This window comes from Rhipicephalus microplus, chromosome 5 (genome assembly GCF_043290135.1).
Source record: "Rhipicephalus microplus isolate Deutch F79 chromosome 5, USDA_Rmic, whole genome shotgun sequence".
In the NCBI taxonomy this organism is placed as follows: Eukaryota; Metazoa; Arthropoda; class Arachnida; order Ixodida; family Ixodidae; genus Rhipicephalus; species Rhipicephalus microplus.
The window spans coordinates 149,495,709-149,513,104 of NC_134704.1; the positions used below are offsets into that span (position 1 = coordinate 149,495,709).

At 46.2% G+C, this 17,396-nt stretch overlaps 1 protein-coding gene across 7 annotated transcripts in view; it reads left to right on the forward strand.

Annotated features, from left to right (window-relative positions):
• Positions 1-17,396, forward strand: part of LOC119174182 (uncharacterized) — a 177,100-nt gene that overhangs the window by 43,084 nt on the left and 116,620 nt on the right. For all 7 annotated transcript variants that reach the window (XM_037425001.2, XM_075896042.1, XM_037425004.2 and 4 more), the window contains 2 exons: positions 2,389-2,699; positions 15,841-15,992. In XM_037425001.2, the coding sequence (XP_037280898.2) occupies positions 2,389-2,699; positions 15,841-15,992 (463 nt within the window). The remainder of the gene's footprint in view (positions 1-2,388; positions 2,700-15,840; positions 15,993-17,396) is intronic.

The window sequence follows — 17,396 nt, forward strand, 5'->3', positions numbered from 1 at the left end:
GCTACGCCGAAACCATGACATTTTCTGAAATTGCGCCGCGCTGCGCCAATATGCCCCACCAGCCTCGAAATTATCTCAGGTGTGCTGATTTCCTCGAGGAATGGCAGCCACATTGGCCACCTGTGTTTTGTGTCATCAATCAAACCAAGCGCACAGACCCTAATCTAAGCCGCGGTGTAAAGCCCAGCCGTGGTAGTCTAGTGGCTAAGGCACTTCGCTGCTGACCCGCAAGTCGCGGGATCCAATCTCGGCTGCGGCGGCTGCATTTTCGATGGAGGCGGAATGCTGTAGGCCCGTTTTCTGAGATGTGGGCGCACGTTAAAGAACCCCAGGTGGTGGAAATTTTCAGAGCCCTTCACTGCGGCGTCTCTCAATCATATGGTAGTTTTGGAACGTTAAACCCCACATATCAATTATTTAATCCACGGTGTAAGTTATACACTCGTTAGGTGAGGACACTCCTGAGATGCGATCGACCATATAAGGTATGATAAAGTGGCTAAACTTCATGCCAAAAATAAAAAATAGCATTGCTGTAGCCATCGATGCTTCATGGGAAGTATGAATTTGCTAGTCGGCAAAAGCAGTTATGGCGTACTAAGAACGTATGCCAGGTTTTCCGCGCACGAACAAGGTCGACGTACTGCAAACGCTGTCTTTGCCAGCCACCACGTTAGTTCCCACAGCAACTGCACGCAAGATATTTTTCAAGCTTGAATTTGAATTGTCTCGGCGATAGATATCCGGTGCCGTCACCGGGCCAACGGGCCCGGATTGTTGTTACTTTATCAGGTCGAACACACCTTGTAAGTGAGCCTAAAAGTTATGCCCTAAACAGTGCATGACGGCTGGTATTTCTACTGAATCAAACACCTTCTCGTAATCTATGAAGGCTATGTATAGTGGTTGGTTATATTCTGAGCATTTCTCTATTACCTGATTGATAGTATGAATGTGGTCGATTGTTGAGAAAGAGGAGGGAAAGAGTGCGGGCAGGTTTGGCGGGTGGGGGGGGGGGGGCGGTGGTTCGAAAATTGGTTGACCTTTTTCAAAACCGTGCAGAACGCTGCTAAGCCACATTCACCTCTGTACACCGATGTTTTGCGGAAAAGAGTATTATGATTTGGAAAGGGCTATTAGCGCCAGTCACAGGACACAGCACATTTTGTTCAATTATTCATATGTGTATACGCCACATATTTTAGTGCTAGTATGATCACTGACGTCTATAAAAGTTACTGGCAATCATTTGTAGCGGCAAAGCGAATGACATTTCAGCTGCCCTAAAAAATAAAAAACAGACACCTGTGTGCTAGTTTTTTTTTTTTTTTTTGTCACCACCATTACTTCTTAATTTGACGAATATCTCTAATGTCAAGGTTGCCAGCATGAGCCACATTTGAATTTGTAGAGTCGGTAAAAAATTCGACAGACACAAAAATGCTAATGTGGACTTCATTGTTTGCTATCAGAATGCTAGTTCAGAAATCTACCTTTATTGAAATAGCAGTGCTCATGTTCATTCTGCATGATTTGGTTAGTTGAATGTTTTGTACATGTGTTTATTTTTTTCTAATGGCTAGCCTTATTTGTTATACTGCTCTAAATTGGGTCTTTTATGAATAAACATTTATTATTTTTGCCATAACCTGCTAAAAATCCGAATTTTAGTGCTCCAAAAGTAACATTTCGCTGCTCCGAAAATTGCTCTAAATTCTATTTTGGCTGTTGCACCCCTGCTTGGTTCACATGTTCTGAGGAGTTTCAGCGACCTATCAGCGGCACGATAGAGACTGAGAAAGCAGTCTTTAAGCTGCATTAGTGTTTCGTTAAATGAAACATTGAAATAAAAGAAGCGCCGAAGTTCATGATATTGGTATTCTGTCAAATGTTTTCAATGCCCTACTAAACTGATTGGTTACGTAAAGCTCGAGAAGTTTCTGTTCTTCTTTTATGACAGTAATCATATAACCAATACATGAGCTTGAAATCATGGATTGCAGGCATTAGTCTTGCATGTGTGCTATTTTGGCTCAGTGAAGGTTCTCAGAATTTTCCAAGTTAATTCATTGACTCTTGTACAACACAGTATAGTTGATGAAGAATTAAAAACTTGTGAGTCTTGTTACTGAATGCATATGATGTCTCTAGCATTATAGTTCACATGTAGAAACTAGTTCTTAAGATGCGCCTTTCAAATGAGTCTTCAGCACATTAACTGAACGTTTGCACAAGCTTGATCAAGGCTTGTGTAAATGTCGGGAGCAGGGGATGTGAGCAGAAGCATTGACCAATCGTGTACATCGAGAACAAACATTCTGTCATACAATGCATACCCATTTGCACCCCTGGCTAAGTGTCTACAACTTTGCACTACCCTGCATGCAGAGTTTGTGGTCCGAAACGACGCCTCAACTTAGATGGAGGAACGACGGCAAGCGGCGGCAGCGGATCTGGTGCCGGCAGCCAGCAACTGCAGCCGACCGAAGCGAAGATCACCAAGCGCACCTTCTATGGCAACGACGTCATAACGAGGCCACTACTGCAGACCGCCAGCAGCAACAACGTGCTCACTGTGCGACAAGCGGTCATGACGACCAACGGCCAGGCGCGGCCGCTCCTTTCTGCAGTGGCCGCCATGCCGCCGGCCAAGCCCATGCGAAGCGTGCCTGTTGTCCGTAGAACAAAAAGAGAGCCTGGTATGTTCATGGAGTTTCATGAGGACTTACTCTGTAGGCTCATGTAAGGGCAGGGCTGTTCCCCACCCCTCTTGTCTTGATTACTTGGGCCCTTACGCCGTTTTCAGCCATGTGCCTGCTAACCTCCTCAGTTAGCTCGAGGTTCTCCTAATTTTTGATTGTATGTCTGAGCTGTGTGGGCGTGGCATTAATCTTTCATAAACCTGCCTCATAAAATATATACAGTAATACATACCTCGTTAACTCGAACTCGCATGTCTCGAAAAATCGGCTAAGTCGGCACCAAACATTTTTCTATATGCATACCTGCCAAGTCTCCTGCATTGTCGGGGAGACTCCCAGGTTTCAACTGTTTCTTACGTTAGTACGATTTCCATGAAAATCTCCCAGAAATCGAAAATCGTGTGCGAGATCTGGCCACATTGACAAAAATGCAGGTCAGTCTATTCCAGGTTTTTTGCGAGCCAACCACATTTTATTACAAACGAATTTAAGAGGCATTCATGTAAACGTACAGAAGAGTCTCGGTGATGCAAAACTGCAGCAGATACGAATTCACGAAAATCCCCAGCCAAATTTGTGTACATTGGGCCAAAATTTGAATGTTCTGAACAGTTTTCCTAATTGCAGCGGGTGATATGAACTGTTGTACAGGAACCGTCTAACGAAGGCCAATGGAGAGCAGCCTGCTTAAAGCTTCGAACAGTGGGTGCGACCAGCGCGCGCACTGTCTTCTACAGTCTGTGTGGTTGTCATTGCCACAACTGCTGTTGACGAAGCCGCAGTCGTTCGACATGATCATGAATGGCGACGACATTACTGACAAAACTCCGAAAGTGTGGGGGTGGCTATTGCTCTGCTTTCCGCAAACTCTGTGGACAAAACCACGGCAGTTGTGATCATAGATAGCATAAAACAGCTTAGTTTTGAACCCATGTACATTGAAAATAAAACTACCGTTTGCCGCAAACCACCACGCAAAAAACCGCGGTCACAGCGATGTGATAGCGATCTACGAGCTCCCAGAGCACGTGGCTGACGCAGCGACAGGATGAAAGGCGGTAAAGACGCAAAAAAAGGCTAAAAGGGTTTTTGCATTCCTGTTCATAGAATCTAGTAGCAAGCAAAGTCGAAGCTTTCACCCGCGCTTTTGCGGCAGCCAGCTGTGCCGTCCCGTCCGTTCACGTGTGAAGACTACACGCGTTGTTTTGACGAAAATCGATTATTGTTGTGATTATGCGAAATTTCGGGAACATTTGCACTCCCCTTTTGAGACTCTCACCTTAGTGGGAAACCCTACCTTCGTGTGTTCGGCCACTCCAAGTCATTATGAGACCGCAACACTACATTTGTGCTTGCGTTTGGGACCCCCCCCCCCCCCTACTTGATTTATGTGATGTGTTTTTGCTTAGTTTTTTTTTTGTGCCGAAAATAGGGGGGGGGGGGGGATTAACTCAGCGCGTCGATTTGACTTATGGCGGCGATACATGATTGCGCTTGTCGCTAAAGGGTAATCATTTGTGTAATCCATCACAGCTACAAATCTTTAAAAAGTCGGTGAGAAAGGAAGCCGAATTAAGGGAGTAGAGAAAGGAGGCCGAACGAAATTGAGCATCACGCAGAAATTCGGCTTTGTCTACGCTTTTGAAAGTGCTGAAAAACAAGCAAGAGGCGCTAGATGGATTTCAGCAGAGCTTTTCCAGCTAGCGAAAGCAGGTTCAAGGGTCAAAGTTCCGACACGTTGAAGCGGCGTTGATGGTGTAAGGCTGTAATGCCAGAGTGGCCAACCTTCCAGTCACCTCAGCAATAATTATGGAGAAGGCAGACACTCTTGCAAATGGGGCACACAGTCTTCAGTTGCAGCAGCGGCTGGTGCGGCAAAACCCAGCCGGTTAAAGTCCCTTGTATATTATTCTTTTTCTTTTTTAAACCTGCAAGAGAATAAAGATTAGAAACTGCCGCTGAAGAGCCAGTAAATAGTAGTGATTTTTCTGAAAAGCTCTCATTTTAATGGTGATCAGCGTAACTTTGCTTATGTCGTTTGTCTAAAAATTTTCCTTTGTCTTTACGACTTCGAATTAACAAGGTATTACTGTATATATACACACACACAGTCGATCCTGGATATATCGAACTCGAAGGGGATCGTGAAATAGTTCGATACATCGATAAGGGTGTAAGGCAGGGGGTTTTCAGAGGCCTAAAATGGGAACAGATAGGCATAAGAGTTAATAGAGAGCTTTAGTGATGGGTACGCAAGCTCTTGGGGCATTGTGGGCTTGGGGGCGTGCGGCGTTGCGTACCCAACCCATACCCAATTAGAATGCCTTATAGCAGTGCGCACGCAAACGCGGGCCGCAAGAAGGTAACATGCGCTCGCAGCGCCATATCGTCTTGTCGCCTAAGTATTGTTCAATTATTTTTACGATTTAAAATGTTGAATTAAACATACATAGTGACATCAAGAAAACTACTTTCAGTAAATCATTTTTAATTAATATGACAGTTATCAACTCGAAACAAAAGAAAATTTTTTTTCCTTATGTGCCGCGGTTGCTACTGAAGCCGGCACCGTCGATGCCAAGCAATCCAGACAGCCGGTCGTAGTCCGACAAACGCGACAATGGCAGGCTCGCGACAACAGAACAACGGTGTAACTGTGTAACTTTTAGCTTGTACGTATAGGGAGCTTGCATGATAGGCGGCGACGCTATGCACTCTGGGTAGGCAGCCATTTTTTTGTCATAGGCGGCCGGGAAGTGCCGCAGCGCAGTCGTGTTTGCGAGCATTGGGGTAGCTTGCAAGCGTGATCGAGTGCAAGCGCGACGCAAATTTAACTCCAGGAAGTGTCGAGCACGATATCAGCTTCACCGGAAGACTACACCGCAGCGCTGTGCCAGAAACACTTCGGGCTCCGAGTGGACTCATTCACGTTTCGTGCGGGCGACTGTGTTAGTGACGTGGACTTGTGGCCACGCGCGTCGACAGCTCCCATATTCATGAATTTCTCGCTCCGAGGACGAGTTTGAAAACCCGGGAGCAGACAAAGTCCAGAAAGGCCCTCGAGGGTCACAACTTTTTGAAGAGTGGCTGGTTGTGGAAGCCGTGGGTGAATAAATTCGCCGCCGACACCGCGATCGTCATCACTCAAGTAAGAGGTGTTAAATTACAGTGAACTCCCTTTAAGATGAACTCGAAGGGACCATGAAGAATTGTTCGTCTTATCAGATGTTCGTCTTATCAGAAGCACCCTCGAAAAAAGAATAGGCTACATACCTAGGTGCATGCAAATATCTTAGTTCAAAACAAAGTATCAAGTACACTTACAGTGAAGGAAAAAGACACAAAAATAATTTATTTGAGGGAGTAACCTGATAGGCAACTGCGTTCAAGTGCTCTTGCTCGACTTGATCCAGTCCATAATGGACGTCTGTCGCTGTTGTGCACATCGGCGAGCAGCCACAAATGACGCCACAATGAGCAGCCACAAATGATCTCCTAGCGATCTCAAAAACACTTCAGTTCCTTCATGCTGCTCAAAATAGTTCCTTAACGAACTAATGTAGAGATCAGCAGCATCATTTGCTACTGGCGCAGGCTCCATGCTGGCATCTTCGTCATCCTCCGACGTCACCTCCGAAAGAACCTCTAGAACCTCATCAATCAATGTGTCCAATGTGTCCTCCCTGCAGGTTGGCACATCTTCATCGACAGGGACATAACTGCCTATGTCCACGACGAGTCCTTTATTGCCTAGCGAGGCAAAGAGGCTCACCTCTTCCTCATCGTCTTCGCAACTGTCCTGCGCCGAGCACTCGGGCACCACAAAACCAGCATGACGAGATGAATTTATTATAGTCATGTTAGTCACCTGGCTCCAGGCATTTATGAGGAGGTGAAGTGCTGTCAGTAGGTCCACTGTGTACTGTTTGTCGCTCTCCATGCACAGTAACATTCTCTGCAGAAGAGATCGGCGATAGTGCCTCTTCAGGCTGCTGATCACCCCCTGGTCCATTGGCTGGAGCTTGGCTGTGGTGTTAGCGGGCAAAAACTCCAAGCGAATGGCCTGAAAGTCGGCGACGTGCCCATGCCCAGCGCAGTTGTCCAACAGGAATATGACGCGTCTCTCTTCTTTCTGGAAACGACGATCCATGTCTCGCAGCCGCTCCTCGAAAATCGACTGAGTCATCCAGGATTTCGAGTTGGCCGTGTAGGTCACCGGCGGGGTTTTAGCGTGCTTGAAGCAGTGCGGGGTTCTTGATTTGCCGATGACCAACAGTTTCAGCTTGTCGCTTCCTGACATGTTTGCGCCAACGAGTACGGTAACCCTCACCTTGCTGTGCTTTCCCCCTGTGCAGTCGTCGCCAGCGAAAGCGAGCGTCTTCTGTGAAGCAGCTGGTAAAAGAGGGCTGTCTCATCGACGTTGAAGACGTCGCTGGGGTCATAATCCTGAAGGATCTCCTTCAGCTTAGTCAGCCTTCAATCGTTGCAGGTCACTTAGTCAACGGCGACGGCCTCACCGGCAATAGATCGGAACACAAGTCCGTGTCTTTTTCTGAAGCAATCGAGCCATCCGTCGCTGCAGGCAAACTCGATGTTCATTCGTAGGGCAATTTCCTCCGCTTTTGTCTTCAGAACTACGCCGTTCACAGGCAGATTCACGCTACGAGCACATTGGATCCATGCGAGCAGAACATCCTCCGAGCCCTCCTTTCTTTCTTCTTTCGCTTCGGCGCGAAGTCTCCATCGCTCAATGCAGCGGTTACCCGCGCACTATCCTTCACGATGCCCGTTAGCGTGCTCTTTGCAATCCTGAACTTGCGTGCAATCTCGGTCTTCGTGAGCTTGCCAGCTCTCACTTCGGACAAAATTTCTGCTTTCCTTGAAAGCTCGATTGGCTTTCGTTGTACAGTTGGCTTGCTGGCCATTTTCAACGAGACAAGTGAAGCAAACAAAGCGCATGGAATAGAAAACGTGCGATCGCAGGCTCGGTGCAGAGAAAGAACTCGTTTCCTTGGCGATGGCGGCGGCAGCGACGGCGAAGTCGGTGATGGAGAACATCCACGTGGAGAGAGCTGTGGCTGTACGACGCGAGCTCACATGTTCTCGCTGAGAAACGGCATTGGTCATGAGAGCTGCTCTCTTTGCGAATAGGGAGTCTCGGTCGTCATTTTGTTTTTTTACTTTTTCCCCTGCTTGCTTCTTCGCAGCCGATAGCCGATCTCAAAACTCTCGCTCTCTCATTTTCTTCTTGTTTGCTTTGCCGCTTGCTCTGCGGGTCGAAGTGCAGGTGATGCCACGGGCCATTCTTTTGTCGCTGCCTCCCTCCCTCCGCCGTGGCGCGAATTCGCTTCGTGCCGTTGCTGCTTTTGTATTTTCTTTCCCTCCGGCCGCGGGAATGCCCTCCCAGGATTGCCATAATTCCTCTGTAGAATCGCCTCGGTCTCCCGGTCTCCGCGAAAGTGTTCGTCTTAACAGAAGAGCAGGTGCAAGGCTGTTCGTCTTAAGCCAATTTTTTTTTCATTGGGTCTATGGAAAACCAAACAAACATTCTGACGTTGTTCAGCATAAAGGAGAATTCATCTTAAATGAGTTCGTCTTAACGGGAGTTCACTGTACTTGATTTTGCCGTAGATGCTAATGTTTGTTTCTTTTCCGACTAAATTCTCAGTGTGTTACAAGGCTCCTGTCGACGTCTTGCTCATGGGCAAGAGTGATGGCCAGATCCTTGCCACGCACTGCACATGCATGGCCGGGAACAGCGAAGCCTGCTCGCATCCCACTGCGTTGTTATTCTACGAGGAGTACGACACACGTGCACGAGAAGAGCGTTCAGTTTTTTTAACACGTCTTACTTGAGTGACGATGACCACGGTGTCGGCGGCGACTTTCTTCACTCATGGCTCCCGCACTTGGCCACTCTTCGAAAATTTGTGGCCCTTTAGGGCCTTTCTGGACTTCATCTGCTCCAAGGTTTTCAAACTCGTTCTCTGAACGAGAAATTCATGAATATCGGAGCTGTGGTTGCGGGGCCACAACTCCACGTCACTTACACAGTTGCTCGCACAAAGCGTGAATGGGTCCACTCGGAGCAAATTCTTGTGTCTTCTTCGTACCACTCGAGATCTATCTGGCGTTGCACTGCGGTGTAGTCTTCCGGTGAGGCTGACATCGTGCTCGACCCTTCTTGGAGTTAAATTTGCGTCGCGCTCGCACTCGATCATGCTTGCAAGCTACCCCAATGCTCGCAAACACGACTGCGCTGCGGCACTTTCCGGCCGCCCCTGACAAAAAATGGCTGCCTACCCAGAGTGCATAGCATCGCCTCAGTTCATGCAAGCTCCCTATACTTCTTTACTTTAACGTGTTACCGGATACCGGCTTGCATTTACCGTCTTACCAAAACGCATGTCTTGCAACGTTTTGAGCTCCTCCCACATAAGCGTTTACGTACGTACGTAAACGTGTATACCTTTACGTTTTTGCGAACCATAAATGGTGGTGCTAATTGCATTTAACTTACATATTTTTGTATCGCTGTTGCGGCATAATCATGAAACTTTTTTTTAATGTGTACAGTATCCTGGTATAGGCAAAAAAGTGAAAAATACAAGGTTACTGTAACGATGGTGTCGACATCTTGTGACACTTCGTCCAACCACAGTCATGAACACGTTGGCTCACGCGTAATGTTTTCGAGGTTAAAATGATTCAAAAGGTAACTCAAATGTAGTAACGTTGCTGCGCAGTTTTTGCACGAGACGTACAATGCACAATGTTTCGGATATAACAGCTTTGTGATTGCCTGGTTCACTATGGCCTCGCTAGATGGCGCCACCTATTCAGCTCGTCGGGGGCTTGCATGTTTTTGGTTTCTATGTTCTAGGCCATTCTAGCCTTGGTAATCTGGATGAAACATTTTAATCACTATTGATCCACCGCCAGTACCTCGCGTAACAGAAAATGTCCACTTCGGGCGTGAAGTAAAACCTTGCTCGGCGCTGCTTCGCCGGATGCGCCATCTTAGAAGGCGGCCGGTCCATGCTGTCCGAGATTTGGCTTCCTTGTGCTATAATAATTGGGCCTGCCTAATAATTATGTTAAGCTGGTGGCTCTGCCCAGTCTCGGCTTGGCTCGCCGTGAAGGTAGTGACATCACGGGTAACATAATGCGCCAGCATGTGCGCCAGGGCAGCTTATCTCCGCTAGGAGGCCAGTGGTGGCAGCGCGGTTTATGGCCGCGCGGACGCGTGGCCCTAGTGCCTCAGCGATCTTGCGATGCATCTGCTTTGGGTTTCGTGCATGCGCAATACCGCCGCCCCAACGTCCTGGGTACACAAGCCGCTTAGGTACCCAGCACTAAAACTTTCTAATGGAGAGTACCTTAGTAACCTGTGCTTCGCCGATGACATTGCATAGCTGAGTAACTCAGGGGACAAATCTCAACTCATGATTATGGAGTTGGACAAGGAGAGCAGAAAAGTAGGTCTTAAAATTAATCTGCAGAAAACGAAAGTAAGGTACAACCTCGGAAGAGAACAGCACTTCGAGATAGGTAATAGTGCACTTGAAGTTGTAAAAGACTATGTCAATTTAGGACAGGTAATAACCACAGAGCGGAACCACAGGATTGAAGTAACTAGAACAATAAGAATGGGTTGGAGCACATTTGGCAAGCACTCTCAAGTCGTGACAGGTAGATTGCCAGTATCCCTCAAGAGGAAAGTATATAACAGCTGCATCTTGTCGATACTTAGCTACAGAGCAGGAACCATGAGACTTACAAAGAGGGTTCCGCTTAAATTGAGGACGACGCATCGAGCGATGGAATGGAAAATGGAAGGTGTAGCCTTAAGAGACAAGAAGAAAGCAGAGTGGATTAGGGAACAAACCGGGGCTAAGGATATCATAGTTGAAATCAAAAAGAGGAAATGGACATGGGCTGAGCATGTAGCACGTAGACAGGATAACCGCTGGTCATTAAGAGTGACTAACTGGATTCCTAGAGAAGGCAATCGGGTTAGGGGGAGACGGAAGGTTAGGTAGGCAGATGAGAATAAAAAATTTGCTGGTATAACGTGGCAACTGAATGCACAGGACCGAGTTGACTGGCAGAATGTGGGAGAGGCCTTTGTCCTGCGGTGGACGTAGCCAGGCTGATGATTGATGATGATCGATAATTTTAAATGCAAAATATGCATATTTAAGGCTCAAAGCATTTCGGGCCTCGGAAATTGTTACAAGCGTCAACATCATGATTTGCACACAGTGTAATGAAGAACAATGTTGCCGCACTTTATTTTGCATGAAAATACAGTAAAAGCTCGTTAATTAAATAATAAAAAATAATAAAAAATAATAAGTGCTTCCAAAATCAGTGCTTCCAAAATTTCCACTTTAGTCGCCAAGTTCTTCGCGTCGTAGTTCTGCCGCTTTTTCGGCGTTGCCATCACTGCAGCGCACGATGGTGGTGGCATGCAAATACGGTCACAATGGAAGAAAAAGAGAACTCCGCAAGAAGGGATGGTTCCGACACGATAACACAAGGGAAAATAGCGTTGGAGGCGCTGAGTGGAGAAGAAAGAAGATGCCGACGTTCGGTGACGCTGCGATCGCCCCCACTAGTTGATGATGATGGTGATGCCACTCAGGTTTCGGTTTCACTCCAGTGGTGCCAGCGCTGCTTTATCACACTTTTGTGTAGCAGCAGCCGTCAGCATTTGTTCGAATTAAGCGGTGCGGAGCCGAATTTAGACGAAATAACGAAGGTTTGGTCCCATAGATTAACATGCACTGTGGCTGGGACCAATAGAGCCATCCGAATTTCCGAATTAACGGGTGTCGAATTAACGAGCTTTTACTGTAGTTCATAAACTTTTCTTGCTTCTTGCATGCCGTCAAGTTTCGGTCATCCTCAGCATCATTGAAGCTTTTCAAATAAGCGATTTCAGCAGCGTTGATTGATGCAGAACACCAACGCAAGCTTTGTATCGCGGCAAAAGTTTAGTTAGCGGAGGCAGTGAAGGCATTGGCATATTCATAACCGCACAGGTATACCTCCATGGCACTGACAGTGGCCATGATCTCAGCATTGATGCAGTCAGAAGCATCTACGTCGTCACCTGCACCAATGAATTTTCTCGCTGTCCGAGATGGTGCCCAGAAACGCTGATAAGTCCCGGAATTCGCTGAGGCACGGTACGATGTTGTCAGCGGTCGTGACGCTCCCGAAATCGTCACGTGGCCCGCAATGAAAGTTTACGACGGTGCTTTACTTGACATTGTTCCAAGCGGCAGTCACAATTTTTATTGCTATATGTGGCTGAATGTTCTGTTCAACTCTGGAATGATGATTTATCAGGAACGGAGGCGAGAAGTACACAAGTTCACAAGGGCAAAAGACAATGCCGAGCTAGCCAAGCCATGACGTCGTGTTCCTACTGTCAGCATGTTAGTGTCATCGATGTCACTTGTGGCTTTGTAGCAGGCAGCTGCTGCTTTTATGCAAAAAGCTAGACAAAGCGTAGCTTCTGAGACATGTGTTTTAAAACCGAAAACACTAAAAATACATCACGAGATTGCACATCGCAAGCCATTGGGCACTAACTAACAAGGGAGAGAATGCGAACATTGCAATGAGATTGCTGAGCCACTTCTCATCCTCATTTTGGTGTCCTAAACAATCAGTCTTGTGAAAAACACTATTCCCGCGTGTGAAGACCTGCAGATCGCAAATCAAACATACCGGTGCACTCTCAAGTGGTACGCAACGACACAGATCAGCGAGATGGAATAACGCCGCCTTTTCATCGCCTTCACGGGAAAAGAAACCGGGATTAGTTGAAACACGGCCAAAAATTAATATTTGCTAGCAAATATGCACCTTCTGGGTTTCAGCATACAGTATAGCGGATGTCCCGCCCGCGTGGGACTTTGATATATGGGTGCACAAGTCCCATAAGTTGCATGGGATATTGAAGGGGGTTTTTCAACTGTTTGATATCGCCAATAATTCAATATATATAAGTTTGATATATCGAGGATCATATACAGTGGACTCGCTTAAACGAAAATGTCTTATTAACGGAACTAAATGGGCTCATATGACTGGATTTTCTATGTGTTGCCCAGTAAAATTTATCGATTAATCGAAACAGTGCTTATTGGTCACGTATGGTTAAACGCACAGCATAGACTTGCTCATGCCAAAGGTAGTCTCACAACCATGGCACCACCTCGAGATCGAGACAAGCCAATCCAGTAGCCATTCTCGCTTGTGGCTGAGGGAGCCATTGTGGGAGCAGAGTCGGTGAGTCAATTGTGCGTTAGGCCGATTTGTGCGGCTAAGTGCGGTGGATCACGGTGTTATTTTAGCCCGATGGAAATGAAGCGGCTTCACCATGCACTCTCGCTTAAAAAAAGCTGCAAATTCTTCAGGAGCTTGATTGAAGTGGCCTGCCCAAATGGAGGTGGTGAAAAAAATACATCCCGAAATCGACGCTGTCGCGGATCTGGAAAGACAGTGAAATGATTGAAGGCATTGTCAAGAACGGGACCTTTACATCTAAACGGATGCGGATGCTGACGGTGCCTTATGAACAGCTAGAAAAAGTTCTTTTTCTGTGGTTCAAGTGTGCACGGGGTTCTAATTTGCCCATAAGCGGACTAATTATCGAGCAGAAAGCTCGAGAGATCGCCATGCAAATGTGGGTTAAGAACTTTGTCCTAAGCGGCGGATGGCTCGGCCGCTTCAAAACATGCCATGGCCTAGTCTTCAAAGCAATCTCTGGTGAGAGTGGTGCAGCCAACAAAGACATTTGCAGCGACAAGCAACAAAGGCGGCATAAGGAAATTTTGATGAGCTTTGAGCCACGAGACGTCTTCACCGTCGACGAGATGGGTCTTTTTTATAAGGCGCTTCTATCAAATACTCTCACCTTTAATGGCGAAGCCTGTAGGAACACGCAGTAAAGATCACATCACTATGCTGGTGGGTGCAAACATGGCAGGAGATGAGCAATTGAAGTTGTTGGTAATAGGAAAATCAAGGCACCCACAATGTTTCAATTGCGTTCGACACTTTCCCGTTGCGTACCATGGGAACGGAAGAGCGTGGATGACCATGTCCATTTTCGAAAACTGGCTTCGGGAGAAAGACGCAAGATTTACGAGACAAGGCTGGAAGGTTGTCTTAATCGTGGATAGTTGCCGAGCCCAAGGTCAGGTTCAAGGACTCAAAGGCATCACCCTGGAGTTCTTGCCTGCTAATGCAACGGCAGCGATCCAGCCGATGGATCAAGTGGTTATTCAGAACAATAAAGTTCATTACCTCAGACAATTGCTCCTGCGAGAAATTCTACAGCATAGATTTATTGGCAGCCATGCACATTTTGGCTTTGGCTGGGAACAAGTGAAGGCAACAACAATACACAGTTGCTTTCACCATGTTTGATTTCAAGTGCCAGAAAGCAGTAGCTGATGAAGAAGAAAGCCCTGCTAATGCCGACATTGAGACAGTATTCAGTCAGGTCGTGCCCTTTGCCCCTTTCGCGCTGCAGGACTACGAATCAATTGATTAAACTGTTCGTACCTGTCATCAAGAGACTGTAGAGGAAATGATTGCCGAAGTGCAAGATGAGGATCAACCTTTCAGTGATGAATGTGATGATACTGCCAGTGCAGTGGTGCCACCAGACCGATCAGCTAAAGAGGCTGTGGAACTTTTGCATCGCTATTTCGAGCATGAGGCTTGTCCAGAATGTCTAGCTGGTTTGTCAGGCATGGGTGCATACCTTGTGAAAACACAATTCAAGCTTGCCAAACAAACCACTCCCCACTTCTTTTTTTTTCCCTACTCATCCTCATGAGTAAGCTGAGGTTTGTGCAATTTGAATAAAGGTCTTGGTTCACTAAATAAGTGTACTTTGCTTAAATGAAACATCTGAAAACATCTGATAAATGGAACAGTTTTATGGATTCCCTTCGTGTTCTGTTTGAGAGGAGTCGACTGTATGTATACACTCATATATATATATATATATATATATATATATATATATATATATATATATATACAGTAGATTCTCAGTAAACGGAACCTGAAGCGACCAGGAAAATAAGTTTCATTTAACAGGAGTTCCATTTACTGAGAGGTGAACATGGGTGTAAAATGCAAGCCCGAAACCAAGCATTGCAGAGGCAATAGTTCCATTTAAGCAGTAGTTCTGTTTAGTGAGAGTCTACTTTATATCTAAAAAAACCACTAGGTGAACTTGGAGAGTTAGTTTTTCTTTACTGGTTAGCCTCTTGGCATGTGTAGTCATCAATCAATGATTCAGCCATGCTCAATCCTTGCACTGTCACTGACGTACTGTTATATTCTCATGTCTCCCCTCCTCCCATTGTTTTGTCACTAATGCGCTGGTATGTTCTCCCTCATGTGTTGAAAAATTCATGCCGAAATGCGAAAAATGGCATATCGTGCATTAATCTATTGCTTTTGCCATCTCTCAAATTTATCTAGAAGCATGTATTTTTGCTCTTCGCTGTGTTTGTACGTCTTTTGAAAAGTAGAGAGTAACCACGTCTACCACTCTTTGCTGGGGGTCGTGATCGCTGTGCGCGCTATTTTGAAGGGACCGTGAGGTGCGTGTAAGATTATGGGTGCACCGGTTGTTCTGCCACCTCCCACAGCCTTGCGTTTTTTTCTTTCTCTCTCTCCTGTGGCGTGTCTCTTGCGGTGCCTCAATGTTATGGGCGCTCGCTGTTGCCTCTGCGGTAGACTGAAACCTGATTCAATCACTGTTCTCGCTCATTTGCTGCTATCAGTAGCAATCAAAGTGGTTGTACCTACCCTATCTGTCATCTTAACTTCACAACGCTTCATTTCTCTGATTCAAGCATGCCTGATAGTGCCAAAACAAAACAAAACCAGCACTAGAGGTGTGTCAGGGCCAGAAGCACTCGACAGGGAAAGGGGTAATTATTCAGAAGAACTTCTGATAGTTATGCATTAACAACTGGCAAAGGCATTTAGTTTAATGTGATTCTGCCGGTAGCTTCGGCGCTATGCTAAACGCTGTCCTATCTCATTTCTGTCGCCTGTGTGTGTCGGGCTGATAGGCTTGCTGTTTTCCGTACAGAGTGCCTGACCATCTCCATATCGTCTGACGAGGAGGCCGATGCGGACACAGCCAGCGAGGAGTGCTACCAGAAGGTGTCCTCCTCTGAAACGCCCACTAAGGAGAACCACTCTGCCCCCCAGCCGGCCGCGGCTGACGTACAGTGCCTAGAGGTGAGCTTGACCCCTAAAGCTCAGTGTCTTGCCAAAGGCCAGTTGCTACATTCATTATATATTTTTTTTACTGTTACGCATGTCACTGAATCAACCTTGGCAGGAAAGCAAGACTCGTAAAAAAGTGTTTTCCCTGTTAGCTGCATATAAGCAATGTCTGAGCAGATGTGTGCACTGGTTGTATGTTACTGTGATATACCTTAAAGTTCAGAATGTAGGTTCACTCCTCTGCCCCACTCTATTGTTTTTGGAGACAATAGAAAAGAAAATGCTTATCTCAAAGTGAATATTATTGTATAGCTAGACAGTCCAATTAGCAATAAGTGCAATGCTGCAAGCAGATTGCAAATTAAAGAAAAACTTGTGATTCTGCAGATGATGAAAGTTGAGGAGTCATGTCATGGCTATCACATACAAAAAAATTTAATCCTTCTTAAATTTATATGGGCAGCAAATGGAAATTCTACTCTCAGCACTTTGTAATACAGATTGGGCTTTACATTAACGAAAACATTTATTGCTCTAGCTATTCTAGATTGCAACATTACAAGACCCGACAAACTAGTAAAGTCACCAAAAAGCATGTTTTCAGAAAACTGAGAAAAACAAGCAAAACTCATTCATTTACATAACTGCACTTGAAAATGCTCAGTATGCACCGGGCATGTAGTCCTTTTAAGGGGGACATGGGTTTTAGGGCTCTCTCATTTACTTTTGAACCAAATGTGACAAAAGTTGGCATGCTTACTTAGTTTGTTCTCCTGATTCTAAAAATGTAATTATTTTTTCTTTTTCTATAGCTTCATTAGTTTAATTAAATAATCAAGATAACAATTTTTATCGTTCTTACCACAATAGAAAAATAACCGCCTGTCAAAAATTTACAAATCACATAGGGATTGACAGTAGAAAGCATAAGACATACCGTATTTACACGATTATAAGACGACTCGAATGTAAGACGACCCCCCCAAAATCGCATCTCAAAAAAAAAAAAAAAAAACTCACGTAGGCCGCAAGCTTCGCCTCTAGTTCCGGAAAGCGGCCAGACTTCGGCCCGCGAAAGCCACGGCGCTTGGAGTCGCACGAGAAAATTTCCTCGCGCTGAAGCCGCCACTTCCGCACCACACATTCACCGATTCCGAACTTTCGTACTCATGTCACGGCACTCATGTCAGACAGAAGTGACTCGAGAGAGCCGGTCGTGGACACAAGCGACAGGAGCACGCGGCGACGCGCCCGCTTAGAAAATTGTATCACAAAGAAGAGCTCTTCCGTCAACTACCAATACCCCCCTACGGCGGCTCTTCCACCGATTACCGGTGCTCCCTCAAGAGCCGTGCGCTCGTCATAAAGGCACTCGTAATGCGCGCTGTAGATGCTAAAAAAAGAAAAGCTTTTGTA